We start from the raw sequence: 15,928 nt of genomic DNA, 5'->3' as shown, positions 1-15,928 counted from the left end.
AGGTAAAGTCGATCGAGATGCCAATACCGCAAAAAAAGCATCCTTAACTGCAATCCAACTCTCGGGAACGATCGATTCCAGGATTCAAATGGAACACCAAAACGATGACCTTTATGATATGGTCATCCGGTTTTGATCGACAAATTTGACACTGTTTCCCACTTCCACACCTTACCAGTGCAGACATATTTGGTCAGTCGTCTTTCTGGCTTTAAAAGATCAAACTCTTCACGACACATCTATATCTGTCGTCTTCAAAGATCATGTTGGCAAGCATAAATGTAGATAGGTTCCAAAGAAGTGTATGTAAAACGATCAAAAGTGAGAGAGACGATGTAGGAAGGTCATTTTTGCTGCCACTGTTTAGGTGAGATGGTGGTGTAGGAGGCTGGACCATGGTGTCAGGCAAAGGTGGTGCTGCATGCCCATCCGAAGTCACCGCCAACCCCCCCCCATCCGCGGCTTATCTTCTCGGTTATTTTTTGGTTGTTCCATTGTTTTGGGCGAGGGTTCCTGCGATGCCTTTTTTCTACCCTTCTGCTATGTTTTCTAGTGTGATGTTGCCTTCTCTTGCAGGTCCTACTTCGTGCTATCTAGCTTTCAAACGATCACGTTAACCAGTTCATGTCGGAGCTACTTTTCCATCAGCTTTTACTCCTATGTAGTCTTCATGCAGGGCATCACAACAACTACGAGTACTCTAAACCCATGCTCCTAAAAAGCTACGTCACATCAGAACATTTTCGTTTAGCTAAATAATCAACGTCTATATATTTATTTTAATAAATACTATTTATGTGTCATGAAAATGTCACCTAATTTAGTCTCTTCATCATTTATCTTTTTATAAAAAAAAAATATTTAAAAATAATTAATTTATGTCGTCGGAGGGAACTACTCATCAAGCGATAAGAACAACATTATGAGTGGAATAAATGTGGTGATCTGTACGACACATTGACATAAACGTCAAGCCACGTCCATTCGACGCGAAGTGTGATGGCCAACTACTCAATCATGGGAGTCGTAGTCTTCTACTTAGTCCTGCTTGTCGATTGCATGCGGTGTCATGCATGGACCATAACATTTTGTCATCCACAAGCCCTGCCATCGATGCTACGTGTACGTGAGGCCCAAGTATGTGCTCGGAATGTCGATGTATGGCGTGGCTTTTTTTAGGTGTCTTAAAACACATTCTCAAATCAGATAATACATATATGCAAGATCATCGCCATGCATTTGTGTTCTTGATAGGCGATGCATTGGATTAACATGTCGTAACCCATGCAAGAGTGGACATGTTCGCCTGCCGGTGGCAAACATCCATGGAATAGCTGTTACGAGTGCAAGCTGTCGTCTGATGGCTGATCTTTCGAGGGGAGAGGAGGACGTGCACTCTACTCTCCATCGACTGTGAGTCGTATGCTACTCCTTGTCGTCTCTCTTCGCCACCTACTGTCAAGTATGCTTCTTCCTGTCCTCGTGCATTTGCTTTGCACGAGTTGTGCTCCCGGCATAGTGAAGTGAACTGGAGTTGGATCCCACCGGAAAACGATTGTGCTCTTTCATTTGTTGGTTTAGCGGTTAATTAGGACTCTTCTTTCCGAGGAGGTTCTCGTTTCAGATTCCAATCGTCGAGGTGGGTTGACTTTGTAGCGAGAGATCACTCCCCCCATTGTTATCATAAGGATCGGAAAGTGACGTTGGTATCACCGAAAGCAGAGAGAGATCATCGCATTAAGTCACGTACCAAATCTGCTTCCATCGACAACTCGGCCGTAATGTGATCGGTTGTCAGTGATGTGAAGAAGCTAAGATTTGCACGATCGCTGTGCCATGACACCGCTAAATCAAACCTTCCTCCGCACAAACTAGTTGAAGAACCGTGACATCTCGAGCAGGAGAAGGAGATCCAACGCGCATGGGAGAATATAATACCCTATCTGGTTTATCCTCGCCATCCCACACCCATGCCGGGCATTGTTCATGCACGCTCGCGAGTGCTTGTGCCCTCTCTGAGACTGCACCGTCGTAGTTAGACCGCGTGACGTCGGTCTTTTGGACGTATGAAACCCCTACACGAATCAGATTCCTGTTCCTTGTTTCCTTCTCTACGTTTCCCTTCTTCACTCATCGTCCTCCACAGTATCTACCCTGATCATTGAGGTGCCCACCACTCCCATACATCCCAATCCCACTCTTCCTTTCCCTCCTTTTATTCTCCCTCGCCCTCCTTTCTTTCTCTGGGACAGCAAACGGCTAAGATGAAGGTGAGCGGCTCTTTCGGCTTCTTCCCCTATGCACTTCTCTTAGGATCCGTTAATGAAGTCTCAAACTCATGTTCGATTTCTGGATCTGCTATGTTTCGATCGTCTTTCGTCAACATTTGGTTCAATTGCTGGCTTATAGAACTCGATGTTCCTGTACGTTCCTTCTATGGTCTGGTCACTAAATTGCGGTGGTGAATGCTCTGCTGCAGCTACTGGGTTGGATGCACCGCAAGTTTCGGCAGAACAGCGGCGATGTGTTAAAGGACTATGGCAGCGGTACAATTACCAGCTCCTTGTTATTCGTCTCATTGCGCACTATGTAGTTTCTTAATGTGTACCCACGGATACAACGTATTCGGGGACAGGGTTCCCGACATGCGTCCATTAGCTGGTTATAGGAGAATTGCCTAACCTACGCTGTCGTACGTGGGTTGCAGGCGGCACGTGCAATTGCCTCTCCGGACGTCCGTCTCTGGGCGAGGACCTCCACCGCCGCCGCCGCAGCCAATACGAACCCTTCAAGGCAAGGAGCCTCCGCCTGGAGGTGGAGGAGCTTATCGACGGCGGGAACGATGGCGGCGGGAATGCGGCGATGGAGGAGTTGCTCGGGGGACTCCTCACTATCGGAACTTTAGGGTCCGGAACGGGGCCGATCGAGGACAAGGAGGAGGAGGAGGAGGAAGAGGAGAATGAGGCGGGAAGCGAGGACGATGAGAAACAGTTGACAGTGTCGGCGGAGGAGGAGGAGGTAGTCGTAACCCCGGCGGCGCTGGAGGCGATCGCGGAGAAAGAGGCGGAGTCGACTACGGAGACGGACCTGCTGGTGGTGAGCGCAGAGCTGGAGAAGGTGCTGACGGCAGAGGCGGAGAAGGGCGGTGGCCGGATATCCTCCGCCCGTTCTAGCTACGCCGGGTCGGCGGCGTGCCCGCTCCAGGGGTTCTTGTTCGGGTCGCCAATCGAGGTGGCGGAGACGATGGCGACGGCGGCGGACGCGCGGAAGGAGAGGCGGGCCTCGCTGGGGGAGCTGTTCATGATAAGCCGGATCACGGAGGAGGAAGCCGGCGGCGGCGGAACTGCAGATCATGTCAAGCTCACCGGAGGCCACGATGAGGACGGGAAATCGACGGCTGAGATATGCCTGATGAAGAAGAAGATGACTAAACGCCGCGGCGGTAAGGGATCGGACGGTGGCGGTCCATCGAATGGTTCAACGGTGGAGACGAAGTTCCAAAAGGTACGGATATCGAGATCACCGTTCGTATTTATAAATATGAATCGGAAGATAACAAATTCTGCTGCTTAAAATTAATTTGCAAGAAAATAATTTAATAATTACAGAAATTAGTTCAAAAGTGCAAATTTAGTACAGGAATATATATATATATATATATATATATATATATATATATATATATATATATATATATTTATTTATTTATTTGGCTGATCAAATTGCTGACGAGAGCAAAGTTTATTTGGTGATCTCCTGACAATTTAGACTCTAAAATACGAGCTGCTATTATCACGCTTCAGATCCTTCAGTTCTTTCACAAAAAGGTTCACCCCGAGAGCAGCATCATGAGTAAGAAACCTTCCAAGACCGGCAAGAACGAGAAGAAAGAGTACGCGCATCCGGTTAGAGGCAGTGAACCCGCCGGCACCGACGGCTGCACGGCGACCTCCGCGAAAGTTGGCCCGTGCAGGAAAGAACACATTCCAGACCTCAACTTCTGCGACAACCCTCCGGCCCATGCTTTCGGTGGTGATGACTCCAACGGCAGTCGGGAGCATTGGATTAAGACGGATGCAGACTGTAAGTACCTCATCGGAATACTCATCTTGCTTAGGTTGAACTCGAATGCATTCTGGTCGATTTAGTCAGAAAGAATAATAACAATAATACTCAAAAGTGATAATGGCTATTTGACAAACACTACTTAAAAGCATTTACAGTGGAAACACTATCAAGTAGATAGAATATGATAGGCACAAAAGGTTAGGGTTGTCTACTCGATCGAGTTGTTCTGCTTCTTTTATTGGATAAGCACATAGCACAGCTCATCACACGGGACAAAATTTGCCTCTGTAGATGAGTTGTCCGACCCCACAATATTGTTCTGTGAGATGAGAGAACTAAACAGATGTTTTGGCAAGAAAACAATTCACCAAAATCTGTTCAACTTACTTTTCCTCTTAATTCTGCGACTGATTCCTGTATTCCTTCGTCGTGCACCCACAGATTTGGTGCTAGAGCTATAGAAGGAGAGGAGTAATCTTTGAGTTCATGGATCCAAAAAGAAGTGAAGGATGTGTCTGTCTGTCTGGTAGCAGAGGGTCTGTGTCAAATCAAATCATACAAAACTTTTTTAAGGGTGTGCGGTGGTGTCTTCTGATGTGACTAAAAATAACGAAACAGTAGTAGCAGCCTATGTGAAAGTTATTTATACTTCTATTATCTACTCCTTATTTGTACTGTGTTTGTGTGTTGGATTGAATAGACTACTCCTAAGTTAAAAGTTCCATACAAGAATGGCTCCCATGCTTTTTTTGCTTTCTGTCGTCAGATTCTCTTCCTACTGCTGTTTTCATGCAGCCATCAAGTTTTATATGTGTAATATCTTTGCAAAGAATGGAAAGAGAGGTAGCAGCAGCTGTGAGATGTTGTGGAGGAAACAGTTTCTTTCTGCAACTTTGATCTAAAGGATGTAGGGATTAGTAATGCATTAAATATAGGGTGACAATTTAAATGATAGTGGCAAAAATGGCAACGCGTCATGTCAGCACACCAGGTAGACACACTGCCCGAGGAGGCAAGCACTGACGCAGACTCGACATTTGCCGACGTCACCCGCCCTCAGCCAACCACCTCAGCTTTGACCTCGTGCGCTCGATCGAGGCACAGGAGCACATCGACCGAGGCTCGCCCATACCTTGCGGCAGCCCGGTTCTCCACGCGACCCCAGTGGCAATGTCAGACGCCACGTGCGGTATTGTCCTGCCCCTGCAAACGGGCACGTCAGGTAACACCCAAGCTCATCTATAAATACCCCCAAGTCCCAAACAAAAGGGAGACGACACACTCAACACACGGAGGTTTCTCCTCCTCCTAAACCCCCTCCACATCTTTCTCTAACTTGATCGTCGGAGGGGTCGGGCCGAGCCCCCGGCCCAACCTGTGTGCAGGTGCGAGACGGAGTCGCCTCTTCTCGGCGCTGTGGCGGAGCTTCCTCCTGACCCGAACCGCCGACCTGCCGACCCGAACGACCGATCCCGAACCACGGATCCCGACCGCAGGGAGACCCCGAGGGACGTCGCCCGAGATCCCCGACATCCGGACCCCAGAACCGAGCCGCGTCGGCCCCGAGGCCACGGCTTAAAAAAGTTACTTACCATAACAGATTGGCGCTAGAAGGAGGGCCCGAATGTCAAGGGATCCTCAAACTAATCCCGACGAACTCCCTATCGAGGGATCGTTCTTAGCAGGGGCGCAGACCGTGCGTGACGGGCCGCGGGCTGACGACCTCCCCGCAACCTCGGAACGCTACTGGGGTTCATTCGACAACCCGGACCTGCTTCCGCCCGAGGGCGCTCCGAGCGTCCCCTCGCCGATGTCATCCGAGGCCTTTCACGACCTCGCCCGTCAGGTCCGAGCTCTGACGGATTTGGTGCAAACCATCATCCCGCTCATCTCCCAACCGACACCCCCACTCATGACTCAGCAGCTATGGCAACAAGAGCCGCTCGCTCGGGCCCACATGATGCTTCTGGAGCCTTCCACCTCTCCTCGGGTCAGACCGACCCCACTCGGGGATCCAGCAAGGACAAACCCGAGCGGCCACCCGGAGCCCGAGGTGTTATCTTCGGAATCAACAGACTCCCTGCGAGCCTAGCTATGTCTTCTCAGTCAGCGGCTCGACGAACTGGAGAGGGAGTTTCGCAACTCAGAGGGAGAGCTTGGGGTGGACTCACACCGAGGATCTCCATTCGCACCAGAGATACGAGATCTCGTCGTTCCCCCGAACTTCTAGCTCCCTTCTCTGGACGCATACGACGACGCCACTGACCCAGCAGATCATGTCGCCGCTTTCCGTGCCCAATTGGCGCTGCATGGAACGTCTGACGCTTTAATGTGCAGGGCGTTTCCCACAACTCTCAGGGGTCCAGCCCGCACGTGGTACGCCGGCCTGAAGACTGGAACAATCAGTTCCTTCGACCAACTCGCCAAGGACTTCGAGCTCCACTTCGCGGCCCATGCCCGACCGAGGCCCTCCGGGACACTACTCCTCGGACTCAAACAAAGAGAGGACGAGCCCCTCTCATGCTTCGTGGATCGCTTTACCACGCAACTCCGGAGCTTACCGGATACTCACCCCTCTTTGTTGGTGCAGGCGTTCATGGTAAGCTTGCGACCTTCCAGATTTGCGCGGTCAAGCGCCCGCGTTTGCTATTCGGCGTAACCCTCGTGCCAGGAATCTAGCCCCTTCCTCAGTCTCTTCCAAGCGAAAGCTCCATGTTTGCCTGATCGCCTCTCGGCTCACGGTTAGCTTCAGCCTAACCCCACTCCTTTTTGCATTCGCACAACTCGCCCACATGCTGCCGAGCTCCCCTCGGAACGGCTTGCCCTCCTGAGTAGTGTCACTCGGTCGCAGCCTGCCCGCGCCGAGCTTCTCGGCCCTTCATCGTCGAGTTCACATCTGCGCGGTCTGCCCGCCCGAGTTCTCTCGGCCCGAGCCTACCTCCTCGGCCTGCGTCGTGCTACTCGGCCGCATGGCCCTCGCGACCATGCCTGCGCGGTCAGCCCGACGCACGTCATGCTACTCGGCCGCATGGCCCTCGCGAACACGCCTGCGCGGTCTGCCCGCCTGCGTTGTGCTCCTCGACCCTCGGCTCGACGTCTCCCGAGATCACACCTGCGCGGTCGCCCCGCCTGTGTTGTGCTCCTCGGCCCTCGGCTCGACGCCTCCCGAGATCACACCTGCGCGGTCGCCCCGCCTACGTTGTGCTCCTCGGCCCTCGGTCACCCCGCCTGCGTTGTGCTCCTCGGCCCTCGGCTCGATGCCTCCCGAGATCACACCTGCGCGGTCGCCCCGCCTGCGTTGTGCTCCTCGGCCCTCGGCTCTACGCCATCCCGAGATCACACCTGCGCGGTCACCCCGCCTGCGTTGTGCTCCTCGGCTCTCGGCTCTACGCCATCCCGAGATCACACCTGTGCGGTCACCCCGCCTGCGTTGTGCTCCTCGGCTCTCGGCTCTACGCCATCCCGAGACCACACCTGCGCGGTCACCCCGCCTGTGTCGTGTTGCTCGGCCCCCGGCTCCCGGGACACACCTGCGCGGCTCATCCGCCTGCGTCGTGCTCCTCGGCCCCCAGCTCCCGAGGCGCGCCTGCGCGGCTCATCTGCATGCGTCGTGCTCCTCGCCCCTGTGGCTCCGATCTCCCCGAAACTGCGTCCACACAGCCAGCCTACCTGGAGACAGAAGCCATGCATCAGACTTCCCCTACGTGACAACCGACGCATAGCTCATTTCGGGGGGGGGGGGGGGGGGGGGGGAATGTGATAGTGGCAAAAATGGCAACGCGCCACGTCAGCACGCCAGGTAGACACACTGCCCGAGGAGGCAAGCACTGACGCAGACTCGACATTTGCCGACGTCACCAGCCCTCAGCCAACCACCTCAGCTTTGACCTCGTGCGCTCGGTCGAGGCACAGGAGCACATCGACCGAGGCTCGCCCATACCCTGCGGCAGCCCGGTTCTCCACGCGACCCCAGTGGCAATGTTAGACGCCACGTGCGGTATTGTCCTGCCCCTGCAAACGGGCACGTCAGGTAACACCCAAGCTCATCTATAAATACCCCCAAGTCCCAAACAAAAGGGAGACGACACACTCAACACACGGAGGTTTCTCCTCCTCCTAAACCCCCTCCACATCTTTCTCTAACTTGATCGTCGGAGGGGTCGGGCCGAGCCCCCGGCCCGACCTGTGTGCAGGTGCGAGACGGAGTCGCCTCTTCTCGGCGCTGTGGCGGAGCTTCCTCCTGACCCGACCTGCCGACCCGAACGACTGATCCCGAACCACGGATCCCGACCGCAGGGAGACCCCGAGGGACGTCGCCCGAGATCCCCGACATCCGGACCCCAGAACCGAGCCGCGTCGGTCCCGAGGCCACGGCTTAAAAAAGTTACTTACGGTAACACTAGTCATTGCTGTTGGAATGCAAAGTCATAAACCCAATCTGATACTAGTAGATTATTCATCTTCTCTTGTCCATTGTATTATCATTGTATGTGTGTATTATGACCCTATTTGCTTGGAGTACAAGCACCAGAGAAACATGTTTGTGGTACATATTGTTGCTCCTCTCTCTCTCTCTCTCTCTCTCTCTCTTAACCTCAAAGCAAAAGACAATCATCTCCTCTCCTGGCAAGCTTGAATCAAAATCTTTGGCCTTCTGTGCTGTCCAAACAACACACATATATGTATTTTTTATATTCTCAGCTGGGTGACAGAGAATAGTCAGAACAGATGGTCAACAATGTAGTGTGAGAAATTGCATGATAACTCACATTACAGACACCTAACAGATGATGCAATCAAGAGAATTTTAATTGCCCATCCGCATGTGCTTGACTTCTCATTTGGTTCTCTATTTTTGGAGAATAGAAAACACCATGCTGACAAAAGCTCTTACCTCACTTAGCTCTCTGTCTATTCTCATCTATGCTTTTGGATGAGTGCCACGGCATCATTTGGTGTTTACCTTAAACAAGGAAACCGATTGCTTAACCATACACACCCCATTGAAGAAGACCGTAGACGATGGCTTGTCATGTTATCAAACTCAAAAAGAGTTGCATCATGCTGATACTATTTGGTGGGTGTGAAGAATTCTTGTAGGCTTTTATTCAAACTTGGATGACTATTCTCATAGTGTTGGAATTTTACGACCACGTGCGCTTTTAAAATATTCTTGGAATTCGGATGGGTCATCTCAATGACTAATTTATGTGCTTGCAATCCGGAGATTTACTTTGAGAATGCTAGCAATACCCGATTTTAATACTAGAAATAGGTTTTGATTTGGATAGATAAGATGTTTTTTCAAGTAAAATTTTTAGGTATCTTAGATCAATTATTCAGCAAAACGAAGAGATTGACGAAGATATTAGTTGCATAATAAAATAGGATGATTAAATTGATAGGGGATGTCAGGTGTCTTATGTAATCTATCAAATACTTTTTTAGATTAAAAAAAATTATAAAATAGTCGTGAGATTAATAATGATTTATTGTTTTGAGCATTGAGTAATTAAAAAATAATATATACAAAAATTTTATGTTATTGAGATTAATGCGAGAAGTTACTAGAAAAGATAAAAATATATGTATATATTTTTATTCATTAACAATTAGATATCACTTCGATAGATAATTATTGTGATAGTATAAGCATATACTTAAGAGTGGTTAAAAGAAGTAAAATGATTAATATTAGTAGTAAGAGGAGAGCCACAAGAATACCTAAATGGAAACTATCAATTTAAGTACTCTAAGCTTAATTAAACATATGATGTTTTATAGATCCCAATAATAATAAAAGTTGTATATAATCGATCTAGTTGAAACTTATTATTTTATTATTGTTATCGAACTAGATTATTCGACAAATCTGTTCATCTAAAACTTTGACTTGTCTTTCTCTAGCCTCCCATGGATCAACTTAAAATTTATAGGAATTCGGTCAATTAGGATCCATCTAGATGAAAAAACTGAGACATTCATTTTGGTCAACATGAAACCACCTAACCCATAATATATTTGAAGTCTAAACAAAGATCAGAAGATTCATATGATTCTATATACCATCACATATATTATTACCACTCCAACGACTTATGTTTCGATTAATACTTACAACAATTGGGGTTCTCTCACAAGTACTTAAGCTTCGTATAGAATTGTAGCTCCAATTTGCCTTCTCATCATCATCTTTATCTAATCTAATGTTCTTGTCGATGTCATATGGGAATCGATGACGATGCTCGAGCCAAATCCTTTTTTTTTTTTTAATGGTCGCTCAAATCCATTTTTTTCTTCTTCCCCTAAAAAGATTTTTTTCCCAAGAAAACAAGATAGAGACTCAAAAGAGTAACACGAAAACATCATATTATACTTGAATTTTGCTCGTCCATTAAGCTTAAATCAGTATGCACATAAGACTCGTAACATATTAGGTTCTTTCCTAACAAAATTAAGCTTCTAGGATTACTAAAAGAATCTAATCAAGATCTTTAGCAATTGTATGATTAAACTTCTTATGTTTGGTGTCATAGAATCGAGGCTTCAAACTCTTTTCTCAAGAAAAAATCCCTTCAAACCAATCAATACCACTTGGAATAATAACTTTTACGAAGACTCGAACGATTTCTCGAAAACTTGTTTTAAAAATAATATTGTTTTAATCTATCTAGTCTTACTCTTTCTTTCTTTCGGGATATATTCAAATAAGTTGAATATCTAAATAGTATATGACACATGTCAAATTGTCAATTCAATGGGATGGCTGCGACTTCCAACTCATCAGTACGGCCATACAAGTTCTGAGTTTTCTTCGCTTCATGAAAGACCATACAAATTTCTTGCTGCCATGAAAAAAGAACCGACCAACGTTTTATGTGTTCTGTGATGTTTGAAAATATTCATGCATGGCAATAAGCACTCATCTTCCTCGTTTAGAAGAGAGCGTCAACCCTGAGAGAAGTACTCCATCGAGAAGAAGCCATCATCAGCGGCAAGAAAAGCATCACGGGATGGTACACGTTCTTCTTCTCCGTAGAACCAAATGAAAAGTCAAGCACATGGTTGGACATGCAAGATGGCTAAACAAGACGTTGTGCTGAGCATCCACCGAATGGGATTGGTACTGTGAATAGTCCATGGTCAAACTCATCGGTTTGGTGTAAGGAGGCTCTACGTTATCGGAGGAGTAAGGTTGAGTTTGGCATCGGCATCATTCTAGAAACCTTCGTAAGAAGGAGCACATAATATCTTGATTTGATAAGTCTTATCGTATAAGATTGGGAATTGGGTTATGATCCATTAGAGCTACAATCCATTTCCTTCTTAATTTAATTAACAGTGTTTCTCGAAGATATTCAATATCGATAACTTCGAATCACTCTATTAACATATATCATATCAAACATCAATTCGATACCAAAAATTTAAACTTAAACCTCTCGCACGTCAATATTTTCAACACGTCCTTTTACACGACGATACGATATCTTTCTTTTAAATTTATCCTCGTTCTTGGAGATGTATATGCATGATTTATATGGTTTAATATAAAAATAAATTAAAAGAAAACTTCACAAGTGTCCACCTAAATGTCTCTTATATATTTTTTTGTATAATTATGGTATTATTATAATAAAAATCATCTTTTGTGGTTGGCAAATTAGCTAAATAATACTTTAAAAGTCGACAAGAAATGAGACAAGATTTCAAGATTAATTAATAATAGTAAAACCAAAACCTAAATAAAGTCAATTAGTAATAAAAAATATAGACAAAGATTTCATCTTAAATTATTCTGAAAGCAATACAAGTCGATGTATATATAAATCTCGGTTACGAAAAACTAAGATAATAATTGTATTAAAGATGACATCTCGGTGTGATGTTTAGGGTCAACTAATTGAAATTTATAGTCTAAGATGCAACTCATATGTATGGCTTTTATGTGACCACACCAATCTTCTTTCAGATAATCCAATAGCATGATGAGAATTCATCAGCTATCGATTAACGGATCAAACAACAAACAAATTCTTGAGTTTTAGAAACTCCGACGAATTTAACTCTATGCGATGGATGGAAGATTTGTGTGTATCCATGCAATCTTCTCCTTCTCCTTCTCCATGATATCTCCGACAAGCCCAGAGATATCGCTCTTCTCCTTCTCCACAGCCTTGCAACGGCACTTGCGATGGTAGCATACGCTTCGATGCCATCGATCTCATGCAAACGTCGACCGCTTCCTCGTGAAACAACGTATGGTGAGTCTCAACGTGGTCCTCGCGATCACCGCAAGGACGATTCCCCCTTCATGATTCTGCGTTGCGAGAAAACGCCGAAGGCTAAACGGACATGATGTTTCACGTGTCAGCGTCATGCATCGTTGGATCGGTACGTGCTGTATGCTTCTCGTCAGGATGAACATGCTCTCAAAGTGCGTGATATGTTATAATTATTATAGTAAATTGAAGGTTCCGGCAGCTCTGGGAAGGGGAGATTGATATTCCAACTCATGTTGACTTGACGTAATGGTACAGAGGTTTGATAGTCGTCTCCGTGTCCGATGACGAAGGACTGTGTGCTTGATTGTAGCAGCCACCTTCAGTAGACGCCCAGCTTTCTTGGCCACTAAAATTACGTGCCGTTCACGCCTCCTCTACCGTCGCCTCCATTTAGATGGCGATGTGACCAACAGCTCTTCATATCCAAAACCATAGCCGCCATCTATCTACCTTTCCAGTATTCCGTGTATTTATTTCCTTCGCTCTTTCTCTCTGTCTGTAGAAAGAGAGAAGGAGAGCATGGAGACGTATCCCATCCTATTTCCTGTGCAGCAATCGTCTTCCTCTTCTACTTCGTTTCCACAAACCTCCGAGATGCTCGGCAGTACCCACGTCTTTGGCAGTCTCCACGGTGGCAACTCGAGTGGTCTCTTGGGGCTGAAGGATTTTGAGGGCAGGGGTATGAGCCCGCAAGGAGACGGAGCTCACCACATGAAATCCTTGGCTTCGTCGATGGAGAACGAGACGAGGCCAGACAAGAAGAAGGAGAAGAAGGTGAGGAGGCCGCGGTATGCCTTCCAAACTAGGAGCCAAGTGGATATACTCGACGACGGCTATCGTTGGAGGAAGTATGGGCAGAAGGCAGTGAAGAACAACAAGTTCCCTAGGTTAGTCTCTCTCTCTCTCTCTCTCTCTCTCTCTCTCTCTCTCCAATCTTCTCAGAGGGAACTTACTATTAAGGTCAAAAAATTGGATGCAAGCAAGTATCCTAAACCATTGCAATTCCTCTATTTCTTGGAAGAATCACGATAGGATTAATGCAATCGATGCACGGTGAGCTGTAAAATTAAGGGAGCAATTGCTGTCTTTGAACGCAAGCTTTTCCTTCTAAAAGAGAAAGGCAAGTGTTGCACTCTTCTCAATCGATGGAAAGTTCAAAGAACCAAATGAGTGATCCTTTCTTCATCTTATCTTCTTCTAGGCGGCTATATCATTTCTAGAGGACGACAAGGACTCCACACCGATCAATACTTTGCCAGACATCGTTCTCCTAAGGAATAGTGTTTTGGTGGTCAAACTTGACTATGAACACAATCCTGCCCAAGTATTTTTGTTGTGCACGTATACGTCACGTCCATGTCTTATCTTTCCTCATGTGTGTGTGTATATATATATATATATATATATATATATATAAAGGATCACGCGAGCGAAATTAGCTGTTCTTGCTATATTTGTAGGAATTATTCCTCGAATTCTATTCGTTGATTCTCCTAAGCATTTCTATTCAGCCCCGACCTAAAGAACTAGAAAGGGATTCAGATGTATCCGAAACATTCTACTCATTTAGTTTTGCGACTGCGGGCATGTTTCTGATCTATTCTCCCTCTTAATTTTTTTTTCTTCGAAAAGAAAATTAGAGGATTTTATTGACTAAAGGAAACAATTGCATTAGTGACTGCGAGAAGTAAAAAAATCTAAGTCGGAGGAAATTGAATTCCTCCAAAGATCAAAAAACTTGTTGATCGTAGCATGAGTGACGATCAAGTTAGCAACTTGGATCCGTCTCCCTTTTGCCGCTTCGACACTTGTTTCCGTTTCTTTTCGTTGTTCGGCCTCTATCATCTTGAACACCACTGAGAAATTGCTGGTTCGATATATACATGCTGAAATGATGCTCGATGTTATGTATCGCAGTTGATTGTCGACTCGACTCAGCATGTTTTCTTGATCTGGTTGCAGAAGCTACTACCGGTGCACGCATCAAGGTTGCAACGTGAAGAAGCAAGTCCAGCGACTGTCGAGGGACGAAAGCATCGTGGTGACGACCTACGAAGGAATGCATAGCCATCCGATAGAGAAACCCAATGACAACTTCGAGGACATACTAAACCAAATGCAAATCTACTCCAACTTTTAAGCTTACGAACAAAGAAAAAGAACTCATTGAACTCTCTGTAAAGAAGGAGGAGGTAGACATGTATGGTAGACGTACGTACGATAATAAGCGGTTTAATTGGGGTGCCACTTGTTCTTTTCTTGATGTATTCGTTCATTGCAATACATATATATGGCTTTGTTAGATCATGAGACGCAGAAGGCGATGATGGAGAGAGCATCCAGGAGCATGCACGGAACATGGTTTTCTCGGCTGAAGGTGATCGATATCCACTCCTTTAATTGGCTACCATTGTCAAGGATCTTCCAACATGTCTCTTTGTCAACGAACAGAATTGAGGTTATGCTTGTTCAACTGCTTGAAACACACACACACACTCTCTCTCTCTCTCTCTCTCCAGCTAAGAGAAACACTGCTATATAGCCTTCCATGTATTATAAATGTAGGTAAAAAAAGGGATGGTGGGCATCAACGAATCATAGGAAAGGATGATAGAGGAGAAGAATAGAGAGATTCAAAATCAAAACCTCTATTTCATATCAATCACTTGTGATTTTTCAAATTTCTCAAACTCTAAACATTGTATTCTCTCTTAGTTAGCTCTATTCATCTCTCTCTCTCTCTCTCTCTCTCTCTCTCTCTCACACACACACACACACACACATACTCAATGCCGATGAAATCAAGAGTCCTACCTTAACTAAGACGAGAATCGATCTCTTATAGCTTAATTGATTACAGAATTTATAGACCTCGAATCAGGCACAAAGTTATCAGCTGATATTTCAGATGAATCTGAAACCCAAGAATTGGGTAAAAAAAACCATATGTAGTATTACATATCAGAACGTCTAACAGTAAAATTAGCTATTATTTCGAAACAAAATAAAGATAAGAAAAAGTTTGAATGAACTTTCTAAATTATCAACTAATAAGGTCATTTAGTCTCACAGTTGGTTGAGGAGTATGAGAACCAAGGGCTTATAAGTTAGCTAGGTTTCTCTCATGCTTTTGAAGCTTACAAGCTCCGAAATAATAAAACCGGATACACCTATCGCCCAACGTGGATAATTCATCACAAACCTACGAATCGGTCGATCAAATAGTCCCTTATCAGATTGACGCTAGAAGGAGAGCCCGAGACTTCCAAATGATTTAACCCTACATGTAGCGTATGCATGTCATTATCGATTTAATATTTTGCACCCATAAGGTGTCGAGAAGAATGATTTTGGGTTGTTTGATACCCCTGCAATCTCCGTTCGTTGTTTCTGCAGTGTGGGGGCATACCAACAGGCTTTTAATTTGAACTAAAAGCCCAACAAATCGTGGGAGAAGTCGAGAGGAGAGATGAGATGGATCAGCACAAGCAGCGAGGAATAAAAATGCAGGAGTTTGTAGGCTGTGTCAGGATGTTGGTGTCGACGCTTCCTCTTTTCTTGTGAGTGCAGGGAAC

The 15,928-nt window shown here is 46.0% G+C and overlaps 2 protein-coding genes across 2 annotated transcripts; both read left to right on the top strand.

Annotated features, from left to right (window-relative positions):
• The first annotated feature begins 1,962 nt into the window (after positions 1 to 1,962).
• On the top strand, positions 1,963 to 6,568 carry LOC135592307 (protein LAZY 1-like). Its single transcript, XM_065081692.1, has 5 exons — positions 1,963 to 2,270; positions 2,480 to 2,546; positions 2,708 to 3,504; positions 3,804 to 4,083; positions 4,510 to 6,568. The coding sequence occupies exons 1-5, from the start codon at positions 2,265 to 2,267 to the stop codon at positions 4,527 to 4,529; spliced, it is 1,170 nt and encodes a 389-aa protein (XP_064937764.1). The 5' UTR covers positions 1,963 to 2,264; the 3' UTR covers positions 4,530 to 6,568.
• Positions 6,569 to 12,770: 6,202 nt separating this feature from the next.
• On the top strand, positions 12,771 to 14,600 carry LOC135592306 (probable WRKY transcription factor 43). Its single transcript, XM_065081691.1, has 2 exons — positions 12,771 to 13,240; positions 14,316 to 14,600. Exons 1-2 carry the CDS (start codon positions 12,873 to 12,875, stop codon positions 14,491 to 14,493), a joined length of 546 nt encoding a protein of 181 aa, XP_064937763.1. The 5' UTR covers positions 12,771 to 12,872; the 3' UTR covers positions 14,494 to 14,600.
• The last annotated feature ends 1,328 nt before the right edge of the window (positions 14,601 to 15,928 follow it).

This window comes from Musa acuminata, chromosome BXJ1-9 (genome assembly GCF_036884655.1).
Source record: "Musa acuminata AAA Group cultivar baxijiao chromosome BXJ1-9, Cavendish_Baxijiao_AAA, whole genome shotgun sequence".
Taxonomy (NCBI): domain Eukaryota; kingdom Viridiplantae; phylum Streptophyta; class Magnoliopsida; order Zingiberales; family Musaceae; genus Musa; species Musa acuminata.
The sequence above is the reverse complement of the archived record's forward strand: the minus strand, read 5'-3'. Positions and strand labels throughout refer to the sequence as shown.